General features: G+C 36.1%; 1 protein-coding gene across 2 annotated transcripts in view; it reads right to left on the reverse strand.

Annotated features, from left to right (window-relative positions):
* LOC121375184 (glutamate receptor ionotropic, kainate 2-like) overlaps positions 1-18,542 on the reverse strand; it is a 44,818-nt gene that overhangs the window by 14,155 nt on the left and 12,121 nt on the right. For both annotated transcript variants that reach the window (XM_041502475.1, XM_041502476.1), the window contains exons 2-9: positions 12,885-13,019; positions 10,273-10,401; positions 7,788-8,027; positions 7,058-7,236; positions 5,631-5,687; positions 4,264-4,530; positions 3,437-3,544; positions 2,129-2,257 (exon numbers count right to left, since the gene is read on the reverse strand). In XM_041502475.1, the coding sequence (XP_041358409.1) occupies positions 2,129-2,257; positions 3,437-3,544; positions 4,264-4,530; positions 5,631-5,687; positions 7,058-7,236; positions 7,788-8,027; positions 10,273-10,401; positions 12,885-12,978 (1,203 nt within the window). In that variant the 5' untranslated portion in view covers positions 12,979-13,019. The remainder of the gene's footprint in view (positions 1-2,128; positions 2,258-3,436; positions 3,545-4,263; positions 4,531-5,630; positions 5,688-7,057; positions 7,237-7,787; positions 8,028-10,272; positions 10,402-12,884; positions 13,020-18,542) is intronic.

Raw genomic sequence — 18,542 nt, forward strand, 5'->3', positions numbered from 1 at the left:
TTTCAGCCGATAATCAAAGGTCTGATTTTAATTAATTCATTTATAGGTTATTTATATTTATGCAATGCATTTAAAGTCAGATCTTACTACAACTCCACTTTGAACGTCAGGCCAAAGCTACTGGTAGCTGGTGTCCAGTTTATTTCTCATTTGAAAAATCAAGAAGACATGTTCCAGAATGTGTCAGGGAAATTTGTATACCTACCATTGACATAATAAAATTGTATTTAAATTGTATTTGTATACGAGAAAATAATGCTACAGACCCATCAGGTGTAAAATAATAAGGCATTTTCCACCCATATTAATTGATCATTATGGAACAGCCTCAACACGTTTGTTTTAATAAATATTTTAAAGCATTACAATTACGACTTTCAATACATGATAGAGGTTTTACATAAAACCTGATTTACACGAAACAGTTATTAGTTATAAGTTCAACTGTGTTAATTGATATCCCATAATCATAACGCTTTTTAACCTTTAACACCACTCAGAGAAAATTAAGTCGTGCTCACGATTTAGCCATTACATCCATGCATTAACTACCAAAATACCGAACATGTCAAACCTATTAATGAAACACTGGGAAAGGTGCTAGTGAAATAATCACTGCTAATGGTTCAATACTGTTAGAGTAAAAACAGAAGTAACATTAGTACTGCAGTGTTCCAGCAAAGCTACGGTATTTTGTGTTTTACTGAATACACTTCGATCAAACGAGTTCATTTACTTAAACTATCAGCCTTCAATGGCGCCAAAGAGCCGTAAATGACATGCTGTGAATGTGTTTTTCATCAGCTAGGTTTGTATTCAGGAAAGGACAGTAGTTATCAGCTCAAATGTCTGGTTTCATTAATATTGCAACATGTGTGATACAGAACTGTTCAACTTGAACGTTATCACTGTATCAGATGACGCTAGTCATGGCTGGTTACTCAACATGAAACATTATGTGTGTGTCAAAATTGGACATGATTACAACAACCTTTGATATAAATAAAAAAATAAATGAGACGAAAAATTATGTAATGACATATTTTGTAATTACTACCAATTATACTACTACAAATATGTTTATAACCCAGGACCACATGGTCTACAATAAACGGTTACATAAATGTTGTATTGTTATGGCATGGGTCATAATAGAACATTTAAAACTGTTATAACACACATCTGATGTCACAATAGTTGCTATAGCAGCTACAAGATTGCGGCAGTCGCGGCTGTAGCATAGACATCACTCAGCGTCACTGTTATTAACATCGTTTGTGAAACGATTACAATCGTATTTAACGTTTGTTATAAATCATGGTTTATGGATAATAAATAAATTATAATATTCGTGGGAGTGCCGTACAAAATTTATGGAACTCGCTTGAGAATTGTTTTATACACCTTTCTCTCGCATGGGGAACAAATAGAATCCCAAACTAGTTTAATAAATCCCGTATGGCACTCCCGCTCATGTAGTAATTTATATATAATAACACACAAGCACACGCGCGCGCACACACGCACGTACACACGCACACACAGCGCAATATTTACCAAAGGAAATTTAAATATCATTAGAAAGATATATAAATGAAAAAATAAATGAATTTGAAATTGTTACATTTAAAATGGCCCAAGGCCCTGTATAATCTTAATTTGATTAGTGTGTGTGTGTGTGTGTGTGTGTGTGTGTGTGTGTGTGTGTATTTGTGTATGTTTGTGTGTGTGTTATCATTTACAACAAATACCAAGTTAGTTAAAGGCACTGTTCTGAGTTTGCAGTAACTGTAAGATGTTTCCGACTAACAGACGTTTTGGTGACTAAAATTACATATTAAATACATTTTCTTGTCTATATCCAATGTATTTGCGATCATGTACGAATGTTTGTAGCATTCATTTTTCATTACATTTCGCAATATATATTTTTGTACGCCTGCCATTAATGGAAGGTCAAATTTAAATTGAGCTATTACAAGCATAAGGACAACAAACACTGATATTTTAAACAAGAAAATATATGTGATATGTAATTATAGTCGGAAACATCTTACTTAAGATAGTGTCTTTAATAAAAAAAGTCAGCAGATAAAGAGATAAAACATGGTCAGCTGACTGAACCCACCAGTATCATGACAGCTTGTGCCGTCCTGCCTCTCAGAGGAAAGGGTGTGGTCCAGTTCGGGTTGAGCACTTTCTTGTAGAGTCTGAGACGAGGGTTGAATATCTCTGTCTGGGTGTACCACTGACCACGCTGTGAAACAGGATTAAACAGGTACACGATTAGCGTAGCTTGTGAGTTAACACAACCGAATCCAAAAATATAGGTTTCGAAGGAACTAAAAGGAAAAGGGCATATGGATCAACTCGTGAAAAGAGGAACCCCATGAACAAAATTGATCCCCCAACCCCCCAAAAAACCAAATAGAAAAGAGGAACTTGGGAAATTGGACTGCCTTGGATATGCGTTACGAACAAAATACCTCAATAAATAAAAAATTTCCACTATGAACTGGACAAACTAAAACGAAAGAAAAAATATCGTATGCAATAAATTAATTTACTAATTACTTTAGTAAATATACCCTTCATTTTGCCATCTGTTTGGTATAAAGTGATAATCCACAGGAACACCACATCAGAATTTAAAGTTTAATAATAGCTGAAATGAAACTCGTGAAACACAATTTAAATAGACAATAATGCATTTTTTAAAAGACATCCCACCGTGTTTTTTTTTTATCATCTGTATATATTAGGTATTTAGGTTAAACGATAAAACCATTGACATATTAGAATTTGTATATCTACAAGACAGAGTTCAGAGAATATTCTGCCAAGATCGTCAGGTGCTTTATCTACAGGAAGACAGCCACTCTACGAACAATAATCTTTCATACTTCATAGTTTCGTATATCTACACAAGACAATTTATTTGTTTGTTTTGTTTAACGACACCACTAGAATCTAGAGAAGACAGAATTCAGAGGATGTTTTGCCAAGAACGTCAGGGGCTTTATCTACAGGAAGACAGCCACTCTACAGAACGATAATCTTTCAACTTCCGTGGTTTGGAGGACTGCCATCTCGTAGTTCTGCATACGGCAGAGCTCGGTGCCTATTTAAATGACTTCTATGACTGTCTAGTTGCTAGTCTGTAAGTCGGGAGTTGGGGGAAAGTACAACGCAACCGTCGAGTTGGCCAACTTCGTCGTAGCAGTTGACAGTCTTAGACTAGCTTTATTTACGGCAAATGAGTGATGTTTGTCAGAGCCTCACATAGCCTAAACTAACTAGGAGGCAGTTTTAAAAAAACGACCCAGGTCGCAGTAATATAGGGTCTTCTGTATCTAAACGAAAAAGGCATTTTTAAAATTATTTTTAGTTGGGGGTGAAGCGCCACCCCACTAGGTTCGGCCCTGTGAGAACATACCAGGTAGCTGCCGTGGTTGCCAGTGACCGCCGTCAGGAAGAGGGAGAAGTTGTGTCTTTTCCCGTCGTCACTCATCGACAGATTCCCCAGCAAGCCAATCTCCTGGTTCTAGAAAACACAAAACACGTCTTGAAATACAGGCACACACACATCTTCATTGAGCATGAAAATTCCAGATGTCCGATTCCTCCAGGAAGAACAAATGTACGTTTTGAAGTAGCAATCAAACAAATGTCACAGGGGAAATTTCACAAAACATCTTAAGTTTACGGGCATACATTTACAACTGTTTGGCATCTATTTTACGAAGAAAATTACATCATTAAAGGAAAATGGAGCATTTTAAGGTCCAAAGAAAATGAAGTATGTGTGTTTCTAACTATATTTGTTGTACTATAATAGTAATAAAAAATGTCGCTTAGTTTACGTTTACGTGCAAAACTAGGCCTACGTGGCTTGTTAAAATGATGATCACGTAAATAACTAGCCATCATTTAAGAAGAAAAAAAATATTATACACTTATAAGTAAAACATTAACTGATAAACATACACGTATAATTAACAAATAGGCTCGTGTGCAGTGGGGTAGAGATTTGATGGTAGAACGCCCCTGATCCATGCATATTTTCGCTTTTAAAAAAAAAAGAATTCTGGAGATCATGACCCGACCCTCCTAAGAACTTCGCTTGCCACAGTCTAGACACACCACTCACAATTTTCTGCACATACGTCTAAAAATGGAGTAGTCATCTCTCTTCATTAATTAATTTAAACAGACCTGTTATTTTTGAAACATAAATAAAAGATTACTTTCACTTGGACCTACCTGTTTGACAGCCGCCATCAACTCTTTCTTGCCTGCATCTGTTGTTATGACCTGGGGATACTTCTTTCTGTCCATGTTGAACACGTGATGCGCCGCTGACGTCACCAACCTGAGCGCGTCGGCAGCGAGGGCGTACTGCAGCTTATTGGTCGCCACGGTGTTGTTGTTGACGACGTTCATCTTGGAGTTGAGAGGGAAGAAGCTGAACAGGGTGAAGTTGAGAGCAATGTCCTCGTATTTGTGAAACAGGTCGTGCATCGTGTCAGCCTGGCGGGAAATCAAACATACTCAGACATGCACAGTAACAGAAACATTACGGTACGTACATTGCTAAACATTCGATTTGATTATCTCTCTCTCTCTCTCTCTCTCTCTCTCTCTCTCTCTCTCTCTCTCTCTCTCTCTCTCTCTCTCTCTCTCTCTCTCTCTCTCTCCCCCCCGTCAAACCTGTAATATGTAGGCGGGAGCCCAAGGATGCCCTTCCAAAAATGGATCTAGAATTATTGTTTTGAAAGGGGAGTCTGCATGCAACTACTTAAATGGAAGTTTCATAAAAGCGATGAATGCACTTTAAAATAAGTAAAAAAACATTTTATTGTTGTGAGCAGGGGACGGGTGTATGTGTGTGTGGGGGGGGGGGGGGGGGGGGGGTGGAGGGGGTGGGCGGCGTCCGGGACCATATCGGCTCACATGGATCTGCGTCTACCGTCTAGTCTTAGAAAAGTAATTTAGCAGTTTTGTAAATGAAAAGTCGTGTGTATCAGTGCCATATCGCATAAATGTTACTTCCCCTCCCCCGTTACGAATCAGCGCCTGAAATGTCGTACGAACCGATGCAGATTTTTTTTTACATTACCAAATAGCACATTTTACACATTATCTATACTATACAGTTAATGTGTTTTAATGCCACGGGGTGTCAAATGTCATGGTAATGGATGCAGTAGCCTACATTCGAAACCCGCCAGTATACGCACACTTTCTATACACATGCCTTCAGAAGCAGTTTACGATATGCAGTGGAATTGATCATTTTACATTGAAAAAAAATGTCTATACAGTGATATCCAACAGACTCACATATTATTAAAAAAAACCTTTCTCACTTTTGAATTTTATTTCACATTTTTTCAGCTCCTTCTAGCTTTCAACTTCTTGTGCTATCCACCTCCACATCCCAGTACTTGTTCTGCAATCGCGCCAGGTGTTTGCCTCTTATGACCATATGTGTCCCATCAGCCTTTATGACTAGTTCTGGCATTAATTGTTAAAACTCGTTAGTTAGTGCCGTGGGTCAGACAGTATTCGGTGGTTGAGAAACTCATGCAAAATTGTCAGTTTTAATACTGAAAAATGAAGATATTTACCAAATCTTTGAGAATCCACTCGTACGGCGGTGTGGAAAGCATAGCAAGACTTCGAGCCTGAAAATAGCAATGCTTTTATGACAGGACAGCGTGCTTGAATCGTAATTGGATATAAGAAGGAAAAGAAGTAAAAGAAAGAACATGGTAATTTACTCCTTCCAAACATCAACAAAGGATCTTTAAAGTGACAGACCCTAGTTTGTAAACACTACGGCGTATTGTTCACTATTCAGTTAAATTAGAAGTACTCACATTTTATTATTTAGAATATTCATTTTCGTACACCCGAAGTCATCCAGATTTTTGTAATACCACAAAACGCATTTTTCATAATTAAAAAAAACCCGCATGTTCGTCTGAGAAGTAATGGTTGTCTAAACAAGCTCTAGTTATTTTTATACGGTATTTTCACTCTTTATAACCATGTCCAACGTGTTGCAGGTTTGTAGATTAACTAAACTTAGTGTCCATTTTCACGGGTTGAAACTAGGGTCTGCGCCTTTAATGTGAATTTTCCCACAGACAAAAAGAACACACTATGGCCGATCACAAATAAATACATATTACAGCTAACAGCAGAGCTCAGAAGGCTACACACAGATTTGACATCAGAAACATCGGTTAATGCACTTCAACTTTGAAATACGATTTATTGGATTATGTCTGCGAGATATGATTTGTGGTTAATTGCAGTTCCATTAGTGAGTATCGTTTGATTTACTAAACAACATATCAATTCGTAGTAATATTTGTGTTCAAACACCTTTGATGATATGTGTGTCATCCCAAACCATGCAATTTGGAAATTATTGATTACCTAAAATGTATATATTACTGCATTCATGTTGGTTTACCTTGCTGTAGCGAGCTAATAGAAAACATGGTGCTATCATAACCATGATAGTGCCATCGCAAACGTGTGTTCAATATGGCAGCCAAGAGGCGTCCCAAAGAGTAGTATGCACGGCAAGGAAACAAGAATACTTTTTAATGATGAAGGTTGTGGCTGAGGAACGTATGATTGACTGTGGTAGCTGCGAATCTGATTGAACCATTCTGTTTAATAATGTTTCTACTCTGTCGAAATTTACGTAGCATTAATAATAGAATGTCAAGATGAAGTTGTGAGTGTTTTAGATAGACGAAACACTCTGTGTAAAATCACTTTTTACCATCTGCCGTTCCAGCCACCCTGCTAAGCTACGGCCGTGAAACCACATTTACAGCCATTAATACTAGTTTCCGAATTAAGCAACTTTACTGTTTTATATAAACTAAATTGGAAGCTACTACAAACACCAAGAACAATAGAAATAAACTGGATTTGTCAAACTTCATCTTTTAAGCAAGATGATAGTTAGTAGAAAACTGTAACAGCCAAACTTAGCTGCATATTTTAGTGACGTCCGACAACCAGACTGCCTCACCTGATCTAGGATGAGTCGCGTGTTAGTCTTGGAGCAGAAGATGACGGTGTGTTCCACCAGCACCTTCCTCATCTGAACGAGCGACTCCCGCACCTCCCTATCCCGAGCCACGCCCGACAGGCGCCACGCCCGCACCGACAGAGAGTGGTTCTTCATCAGGGTCTCCAGCAACGTGATGCCTGGTAGCGAAAAAAACCGAACGTCACAACCACGAACAAAGACACAGGTAACTAGCTAGCCCGAGTACTCTGCCGTTCGAGAGCTAGACAGACATTTGGACAGTTATGAGAGAGCGATCATAACCGTCCATATGTCCGTCTAGCTCTCGAACGGCAGAATACTCGGGCTAGTAACTAGTCTAAAATCAATATATCATCACATTGGTAAAAAATGTCCACAAACTGTGTGGCTGTCTAACAATAGAGAATACTACACGAGTGGCCGTTAGATACCATTTATCTTACGAGTTGTTTCAAAGTATACCAAACCAGCGATAACGAATTGCATACGTTTTTTGAAAACGAGTTTTAAGAAAAAAAGGTATATAAAGGACACGAATCTAGTATTATATTTCTTAGATATCCTCAAAAACCAATTTAAAAATAAGTTTAAACATATTTTCAAGAAAACTTTTAATGAACATACTGACCCCCTTGCACACTCACACAAAAGAAAAAAAAGAAAAACGCAGAAAACAAACATTATATATATATATATATATTTTTTTTACCCATATCATCGTCGTAGAAGACGCTAATTTTTTTCCAGTTGTGAGCCTCAGCATACTCCAAAATCGCCTCAGTGATATCGTCGATTCTTGGAATCATCTGGACTGTAAACTGCAGGTCGGAACGTGGGACAGGACTAGTGCACAGAAATGGAATGTGAAGATCCTCAACGGCCAAAGCCACAGCACTGTCATATTGTCCAATCACCGCTTGTAGCTGTAAGCGTTTCAGACGGCTGTGAACTAAAGCATACACAGATTTATTTCAATTCAGACATTAGTTTTAACAACTAGACTACCTTAATGACATTTAGGATAACTTAATCTAGCTGCAGAAACATATCTACAGTTCAGGCATTGTCTCCAATGAAACAAAGTGTTCGCCCAATAAATACCACTAGACGATCAGATTTGATACAGGACACATTTAATGGTTAATAATCGTGTTGAAAGGTGATGGTGGTGGTGGTATCACAACTCTACGACAACCAGTTACGATGATGTATTTCTTGGGTGTATGTAAGTATGACCCACGGTACAAAGTACGACCATGACCATATCTTTTATTCACTAACCTTTGTTTAACTTTTGAGATGACGATTCGAGACATTATGTTGAAACTCTATCTCTAACTCTAACCTTTGGAATTCAAAGTTATGTTAATTAGATTACAGACTTCAATTCAGAGTCCGAGTCCAAACTCAGAAATTCGAAGATAAAACGTTTAAAGTCATGTAAGCATTCATGCGCGGATACAGGGTGAAGGTACAGGGTTGCGCAACCCTCTGTTTTAACAGATACTGCATGTATTATATATTTAAAAGTCGTCACACTCTTGACATCCTTTTAGCAAACAAAACATTTCGTACCCTATTTTTTGAATCACGGGGTCTGCCCCTCAGCAAAGACTTCGATCAGTTTACAACGAAGCAGACGCAATCCGCGATCAAGACCGTATCTCTGCACAATGAAGAGTCGAATGGGTGTTTGGCAAACTAATGGTTGATTCCATGAATTACAACTAGTGCCTCGTCTATAAGATGACAGCTACTCCCAAATGAGATCTTTTACTAGACAATATATCCTTCCTGGACCCCTCAAAAGAGGACTGCCACTCCCAGACTAGTTTAGTAAATTAAAAAATAGCACAAGACATATCTTTAACCTCACCCGAACCAAACATATTTCATAATGTAACAGATCTGAACAACATAAATTGTACTCTGAATATCACGAGAACGAGAACAAACAAACTGAAGAATGCAGTCAATGATGCCTCCACATCACCTCACCTCACCTTTATCATCATGTTATAAACGATGATTTTTTGTGTTATTACGCCAAGAAATACTTGCGTGTTTTCATACACTAAAACTGAGTGCAGTATCATTTTCAATCACTTTAGCACACTTAGGCAGCGAAACAAAAAACAGTCTCGTCTTATCAAATCACGCTTCCATGCATCCAAGCGCTTTTTTCTGCCCATTAAACAAAATAAAAACATTAGGTACGGTAACGTAAAAATATGTCAAAGCATGAGAATGCAGTTTACCCATTTAAGAAAAAAGTACGTTCGCGAGTATTCAAATTACCAACAGAAATAGGGAATGGAATGTTCTTAAATTAACGTTGATTCGTTAGAAAAAGTAATTAGAAAAACTGTTTAGATTGATTCTTTAGATTTGATTCTTTAGATTTGATTCTTTAAATAGAAAAGCGTGATTTATGAAGGCTATTACCTGTAAGTTTTATGTTTATTTATCAGTGTATATTACCTATTGCACGTGTTGTATTTCATCATTTTGTACTGCGTAATGTATATATTATATCACACAACATATTTTCTTTGGCATATTACATCGATTATATTTGATATTTTAAAAAATAATAAAATAGTATCCATCACTCAACATTTTACTACACAGTACAGGTTAATTTCGTATTGTGCATTACATATATTGTACTTAACCAGTGCATTTTTGTTTTGTATTTTGTATGACATGTATTATATTTCATAATTTTATTAAATGTACATTACAATGTATATCACCATTACAGATTGAATACTAAATGGACCCTGTGATATATCGTGTTATGTTTTAGTGCATATTAAATATAAACCGTTTTATTTCACCATTTTTAAAAAATTGGATATTAAATGTACAGTGTTACATTGCACCATTTACTAATAGTACACTATGCTATATTTCCCAATTTTCTACATTTTGCATATTAAATGTACACTGTATTATGTTTCATAATTGTATTGCTTAGTAAATGCACCACAACTATATTATATTAAATGTACATTGTGTAATATTTTACCATTTCTATTGTATATTAAATATAAATTGTTTTATAATTAATCATTTTCTATTATATATTAAAAGTAAAGTGATATTTCACCATTTCCTATTGTATATTAAAGGTACACTGTTATATTTCACCATTTCCTATTGTATATTAAAAGTACACTGTTATATTTTACCATTTTCTATTTGCAGAAATGAGCTGTTGTTTGTGGCGCCGACGTCCACGACGTGCAGGTTGATGTTGGTCACGTGCGTCACACTCATGATGGCGTCGGCGACGACAGTTTGCCAGGCGGGAATCACACCTAGAAATATATAATACGAGAAATACATGGCATGACCCGTTTTATTAAAAAACTTTACCCTTTCACAAAGGCGTAGATCTAGTCGCTTAAAATATCTACACATCAACACAAAAATAGTTCTTAATCAATATATCTTATAATAATCAATTTATTTTTATTATTAAAGTTATGTATGAAATTTATTGGACTCCAATACTGAAAGGTGAAAACCTTCAATCGCAATGTTGATTTGCTTCCGTAAGTTCTCACGACTATATGTATCTTGAAATAAAACATTAAATGCTTGGCTATGTCGGCTACTGAAAAATAGGGTCATATTTAGCGAGGGAGGGGACAGGTGGGCAGTTTGCCTCCTCTAGAAGAATACGAAAATGCGCCCTTTCACTTTAAAAATGCCCTTTTTGTCTCGTTGGTTAATAACCTCTGTTACTGCGTCCTGATTGTGTCTTTGTTACTGACGCCTGGTTCTTGTAGCTGATGAATTACTTGTATTGGGGTGTCGTTAAAACCATTCATTCATTCATGATTTCATTCGGGTGGCACATAACCCAGTGGTAAAGCGCTCGCTTGATGCGCAATCGGTGTGAGATCGATCCTCCGTCGGTGGGCCCATCGGACTATTTCGCTTTCCAGCCAGTGCACCACAACTGGTATATCAAAGGCCGTAGTATGTGCTATCTTGTCTGTGGAACGGTGCATATAAACGATCCCTTATTACTAATGGAAACAAAATGTAGTGCGTTTCCTCTCTAAGACTATACCAAATGTTGGACATCCAATAGCCGATGATTAATAAATCAATGTGCCCCAGTGGTGTCGTTAACCAAAGCGAACAAACTTCTTCATTCATTCAGTTCTTGTAGACTAGGCACGGAGCCTGAAACTAACATTAACTCTAATTCTGCCAATCATTTCTACTAATACGGTTACCATTAAACATTCTCTACTTATTTTACTACTGTAGCTTAATGACTACTATAACCTGAAACAGATACTCGGCATGAACGAATGACTTCGTCCGTTATTTCCATCTCATTCTCATACACCTCTACATCTATTTATGTTACGCGTTTATGTGGTCATACAAGAACGTATGTACCGTTACTTCTGTGTTTTTATTGAAGGAAATTACCACCCTAGCGACGATTACTCATTGGAAAAACATCAATGAACCAGACACCAGTCTTGTTTGAGTGACGAAACAGATACATTGTCGGTTAGGAAACCAGGTAGAAATAACAAGCAAAGAAATCCATCAATCGTCTTGCTACTCTGACCAGGAGACCTTCTGCACTAAGTTCTTTACAGACAGGTAAAACTAATCATATCGAAGAGGTACCGACATAATTAGATGTTGTGGGTGTTAGAACATTCCTATTAAAACTTCATGTGCTAAATCCAAGAGCAACCGTATTATAAGAGACGTATGGCTGAACACGACGTGCTTTGATGTTTATGGTGTTGAAAAAGTGAAGCGTATGGGGTGATAATAAGCTCGCCGAAACCAGCGACGTAGAACTATTATTATAGTCATTATTACCAGTCCAGGGAGGTTATGAGAGTAGGGACATTTCTGAGTTTGCTGTATTGTTTCCGACTAATAAAATATTTCTACGATTAAACTTACATATTAAATATATTTTCTTGTTTAGAATATCAAGGTCTGTATATTCAATGTGTTTCTGGTCGTCTTAATATTTGTAAGAAGCCCAAACTGAATTTCGTCTTCAAATAATTTCGTACGTACGAAAAAAAAGATATTTTATGAAATAAAACTATAATTTTACCTAGTACAAATATTAGAACGATCAGAAACACGTTTAATATACAGCCACTAATATGTTATGCAGAAAAATATATTTCATATGTAATTACAATCGTTAAAAAGTCTCTGTTAGTCGATAACATCTTAAAATTGCAGCAAACTCAGGAATGTCCCTTTAATAGCTGACAAATCTTAAACCCCATTTTAATAATTACCAACCCTCCAGAAACAACAACCAACCAAACCAAATAAAACAAAACAACAACAAAAAAAACAAAAAAACAAAGAAAGAAAGAAAGTATAAATTAAAAAGATTATAAACAAAATATATTATACTTGTCTCTAGGAATGTCTAATAGTATATGGGATATGTTGCATCAGGTTTAAATTCTACTAATGCATAAGCATAATTTAGCATTTCATTCCATAAGCGTACAGACTCCCATTTTTGTAAAGAGGCAGGCTAATTGTTTGCCAGAATTAGAAGAAAATGTTCGAATCTGGATAAGAACGTTTATTTATATTTACACTTCCAAACAGATATATAGGATTCCAAACAAATCTCTATGCATTTTTACATCTATTACAGCTAATAATATGAGTAGCAAAAGGAAATGTATGGTAAAAAGGTGTTAGGCCAGCTTCCGGTTTAACTCCCGCCACCCTGTCTCATTCTGCATAAATGCACATATTTTTAAAAACAAAAAATACCACATACCGACATTGATGGTTACATCACTGGCTGCATATAATCCTGATATGATCGCTATAACGCACACGGTGATCCCCCCTGCCACACCTCTCGACATCATGTATGTATTAGTGACGTCAGAAATCACATGTCACACGGTACCTAGTGAGAGAAATGTATGGATTAGTGACATGTCATACAAATTATATGACATCTTGAATATATAAGTTCACGGCTATAAGTATTGATAGTGAAATAACAATAGTATATCATTCTACAGCACCCACAAACAAAAGGAACAATAAATGGAACAGTGACATACAGAAATATATACCGGTCATCTGTAACATACATATAGAAATCTATAAATATAACATGTGACATAAAAAAAAATCTCATCGGCTACACTGTTTTAATTGGCAGCAAGGAATCGTTTATATACACTATTCCACAGACAGGATAGCACATGCCACTGCCTTTGATATACCAGTCCTGGTGCACTGGCTGGAACAAGAAATAGCCCAATAGACCCACCGACGCGGATCGGTCCTAGACCGACCGCGCGCACCAGATGAGCGCTTTACCGCTGGTCTACGTCCTGCCCCATAACTATCACCTGTGACACACAGAAAATTATAAAAAGTTTCTGTGACAAAAAACAAATCTATAAATATCATCTCTGATATACAGCAACGTATCTGTGATATAAAGAGATATAAATATCGCATGTGACATACAGAAACTTATAAACAGTATCTGTGACATATACAAATCTATAAATATCATCTCTGACATATAGAAACGTATCTGTGATATAAATATCGCATGTGACATACAGAAACTTATAAACAGTATCTGTGACATATACAAATCTATAAATATCATCTCTGACATATAGAAACGTATCTGTGATATAAATATCGCATGTGACATACAGAAACGTATAAACAATATCTGTGATATGCACAAATCTATAAATATCACGTACTGACGTACATAAATTTATGAACAGTACCTATGCTATACAGAGATCTAAGTATTACATGTGACACACAAAGGTGTAGAAACAGTCCGTGCGACATACTGAAATCTATATCACATGTGACATACACACATATAAACAGTATCTGTGACATTCTGAAGTCTATAAATATAACGTGATATACAGAAACTAATAAGGAGAAACTAAGACATACAGAAAGCTATAAATATCACACGTGACATGCAGTAACTTATAAACAGTATGTGTGACATACAAAACTCTATACATGCACACGTGCCATACAGTAACATATAAACAGTACCTGTGATATACAGACGTCTATAAATATCACGTGACATAAAACTCTTAAAAAGTACCTGTGACATACTGTCATATACAAAAGTACCACGTGACATACAGAAACTTACAAACAGTACTTGTGATATACACGTCTATAAATGTCACCTGTGATATTCAGAAGTCTATACATATCATGTGACATACAGAAAATTATAAACAGTACCTGGGACATACAGATTTCTATTAATATCACGTGGCATGTTAACTCTTAAATCGTACCCGTGACATTCAGAAGTCTATAAATACCACGTGACATACCGAAACTTATAAACAGTACATGTGGTAGACAAACATCTATAAATGTAACCTATGACATAAAATGCACCCATAAATAATATAACAAGTGATATAGAAAACTACAAATCTAGTGATAGAAATCTACAAATATCACCTGTAATATACCGGTGGCGGATCCAGAAAATCTTTTTTTTTTTTTTTTTTTTTTTTTTTTTTTTTGGGGGGGGGGGGGGGGGGCAATGACATGAGGCGGAATGCCAAGGGAACTTTGGGGAAGCTTGGAGGGGGATCGTAAATAAAATGAAAATTAATATATAATAAAATTATAACTGTCGCAGAATTTAGGCCCCCCCCCCCTAGACCCGCCTCTGCATACAGAAACCTATAAGGAACAGTCAACACATATTGCATACAGATACCTGTATATAAGCCATGGCACCTGTTGCACACATCAGTTGTAAATGTTAAACGTTGCGAAAACATTTTTGTTTTGTGCAAGATAGAAAATTGTATTAAATTGATAATATAATGTATTATTGTATCTGAAATATACAGAGAACGTTAATAATACAATGAAAACATTAGATACACTATCCCTGGTATGTAGTTATTAGAATAGATATTTGATTAGCATACTCACGTGTAATGCATACGGATAATAATTAATAAAACGTATTAAATGTTTTCAATAAAGCATTACATTGATAAATACATTCGGGATTCCCTTTATGAATTAAATGTTTATGCATGAAATATATAGTAGGCAAACGTCCATATTTAGCTGCTACATATGCTAAAACAAACAGAAATACACATACACCGAATACACACTTTAAGCTCTTAGATACATATATTGTAATATTAATACATAAAAAGGTATATAAAAAGGCTATATTGGACCACATTATTATATTGGTTACAAACTTAGGATAGTCTTTAAAAAACTACTTACATATAAATAACCTTTAAACAGCTGTAGCTCACATTTAAGTTGTCCGAAAATCGAAAACACGATTGCAACATATGGTATGCCTGTTTTGTGTTGTAAGTAACACAATATTATATATATATATATAAAAAAAAACCTTTGTACTTCTCTAATACATAACCTATTTACTGTGTTTCTGAATGAAAACTACCGAAAAGTAAAGATCGATGATATATGATACCACATCAGTTATTTATACTCAGTGGAAAAAAACCCTATGTACATAAAGCTTAATAATCATATCGCTAAAATATAAGAAAACTCATTAATACGTTATGGACACACAGGAACGGGCAATCCACCGGGAATAATTTATTCGGATGCACGCTGGTCTGTCTCTTCAGTAAACAGATCTGCTTTAACACGTCATTCTAAAAGAGACTCGACTCTCTAAGTGGATTCTGTAGCACTAACATGGGATTTAACGCATCCTCTGATTGGCCGGCCGAGCGGCCACATCAAATACCAGTCAGAAGAAGTATCTAGTTGATGATAGTGGAAAATTCCATTAAACGATTATGGGTCTCACGAAGTGCACGTGTACGATGCACGAAAAGGAGTCAAGCCTACGTCGTGATATCTCCGCGGGAGGTTTAAGTATCTCAAAGCAAGGAGAAGTGCCACTGAAGGAGATCTCCCTTTGGTTGCCGAGCTTCCCAAGAGCTTGCAGGTTGTGCCCAAGGAAGACGTGCTTGACTCTCCAATGATTGTTAGCCAAAGTCAAATGGTTTATTGACTGCCACTGAAATGCAGACAGAATGGACTTCACTGCAAATTAATTCAACTGAGGTGGGTACATTAATGCAGGTACTCTTCACGAAGAACCTATCCTTCAGTGGTGGAGAGTCCGTCTGATGTACAGTGAGTTGTATGGTCAACTCATTTCAATGTGGGGGAAACTGTAACTCAGTACTAGAGGGCTTCTCTGAGGTGTTATTGGTCATAAGATCGAACGCCTTACGAGGACTAATCAGATGTTCCACATCCCAAACAATGCTATACGATTAGTATAACAAAGGTAGTTATATGTGCTGCCCTGTCTATGATGAAATGCAATTAAAAGATCCTTTGCTGCTATTTGATAAGAGTAGATTATTTGGTAGCAGTGATCTTTCTCGGTCTCTAGCGTGGAAATAAGTATACATGTATATTAGACACTAAATAACCGTATATTAAAATATACTCAGCTGTCATAAAACAAATCCAGTCACAACTAATGCTTTAGATTACGAATGATATCCCACATGCCAAAGACCATGTAAAAGAGAGAAGTATTATGCTGAAAATTCAACAAAGTACAAGTTGTAATTTCAGTGTATCACAATGCACGGTATCATGTTTGTTGAAAATTGCACATAAGATACCTTTTACTGCTTTATTGAAAAATGTAGGCTAAATTAGTACTGGGCGTCTACGTGTATGTAGCAACTAAATCAGTACACCAAAATGACGCGTAACCGCATTCCCAGTGACGTCACGACACCACCATGTATTACGCTGATTATATAGTCAATCTAGTGTAGTGGAAGTAACACATGCTAATGAGTAAACTCTATATTTAACTAGTAAAATGATTGCGTTTTTATTACTTCGAGTGGATTATACTTGCTAGTATGGAGGCCTATTTCATTAGTTTGTCTCTCTTGTGTTATTTTTATCAATATAATGTTTATACGGAAATCAGGACATCTTTATGAAAGTCAGGGCAAATTCCCACAGACAAATGCCACGTTACATTACATACCAGAGGTTTTAGTATAGGACTAGGATACTAACATCCTAGTATTATTACATGGTCCCCAGCTCAGTAGCAGACCGCTTTATATAACAATAGGCAAATCAATGTAATTTGATGGAAACCTAGGCTGTCTGCTCTACTACTATTTAGGGTTATACAGTATTTGACGAAAAACAGTCTTTAATGCCTTTTTTAATATATAGATTTTCTTAACGTTTTCCAACATTCCTATTCATTCTAATACAGAAGGTTATTTCTCAAGTATCATGAAGATGTTTTTTGTTGATTGAGGTTGTTATTTAAAAAACCCTGTAATAAGCATAGTTCCTGAGGATTAAAAACTCATAAATGTTATTGTAAGATGTGTAATATGTTCAACAAAGAATACATATAAATATCATCACTGCAGATTCGTTGACAGGCAAGTGACTAAGACCTAAGAACACTCGTACAAAACACGAAGTCATCTGTAGCGTTCATTCTTATAAAAATAATAGTAAATAAGCAAGTGTTTATTCCACTTACCTCTGATATTGTCGAAAATATTATCCTAATGGTGCTTGGTTGGCATGAACTTCAAATCCGATATACAAACGGAACACACACACATATACCCGTTTCAATTATATGATTTTGAGTCAGTATCTGATCCGTACTTTATAAATCTTTTAATACAAGTGACACAAGAACGCACGAAGAAAAAAAAAAAAAATGAAACAAATAATGAAAAAGACAAATGACAACAATGGTATTGATGATGACGCTAATAATGATGAAAGTATAATCTTCATCAAAGTAACGATGATATCGATGATGATGCTTATGATGATAAATATGACGATGCTAACGTTGGTGACGATGATGATAAGGTGGATATTTATATTCAGTACTTACATGAATATCTACAAAACGTTTGTTTTGTTTGACGACGCCGCTAGAGCACATTGATAATACTTATATCTGTGACAAACCTGTATCAATACTTCCAGTCGTCTTCTGCCGGTTTCGTGTAGTTCCGCCAACAGTAGAAACATATGCAAGTCTTTAAGTGACTATATGGTCACCGTTACAGTAATTAAAGATAATCAAATCCAACCACGCCAAACCATTGGTTTGAGCTTGATTACCAGAGCAACAAGTGTGATTTAGGTACAAACAGCATTTATCTGTCAAGTAAAGTGCTTGCGTTTAAGAATTGGCAATTGCACTGCTGTGTTATTCTTAATCATATCAGACAGACAGATGGGCTATTTTGTAACACGCACACCTATTTTGTATGACAACAAGGTATACACATCGGCTTCTATAAGTGTTCTAAATAATGTTTTTTGTTGTTGTTGTTGAGCTGTTATGAGTAATTCACTATTTATTATCTGTGTG

The sequence above is a fragment of the Gigantopelta aegis genome, chromosome 6 (assembly GCF_016097555.1).
Source record: "Gigantopelta aegis isolate Gae_Host chromosome 6, Gae_host_genome, whole genome shotgun sequence".
NCBI classification, from domain to species: Eukaryota; Metazoa; Mollusca; class Gastropoda; order Neomphalida; family Peltospiridae; genus Gigantopelta; species Gigantopelta aegis.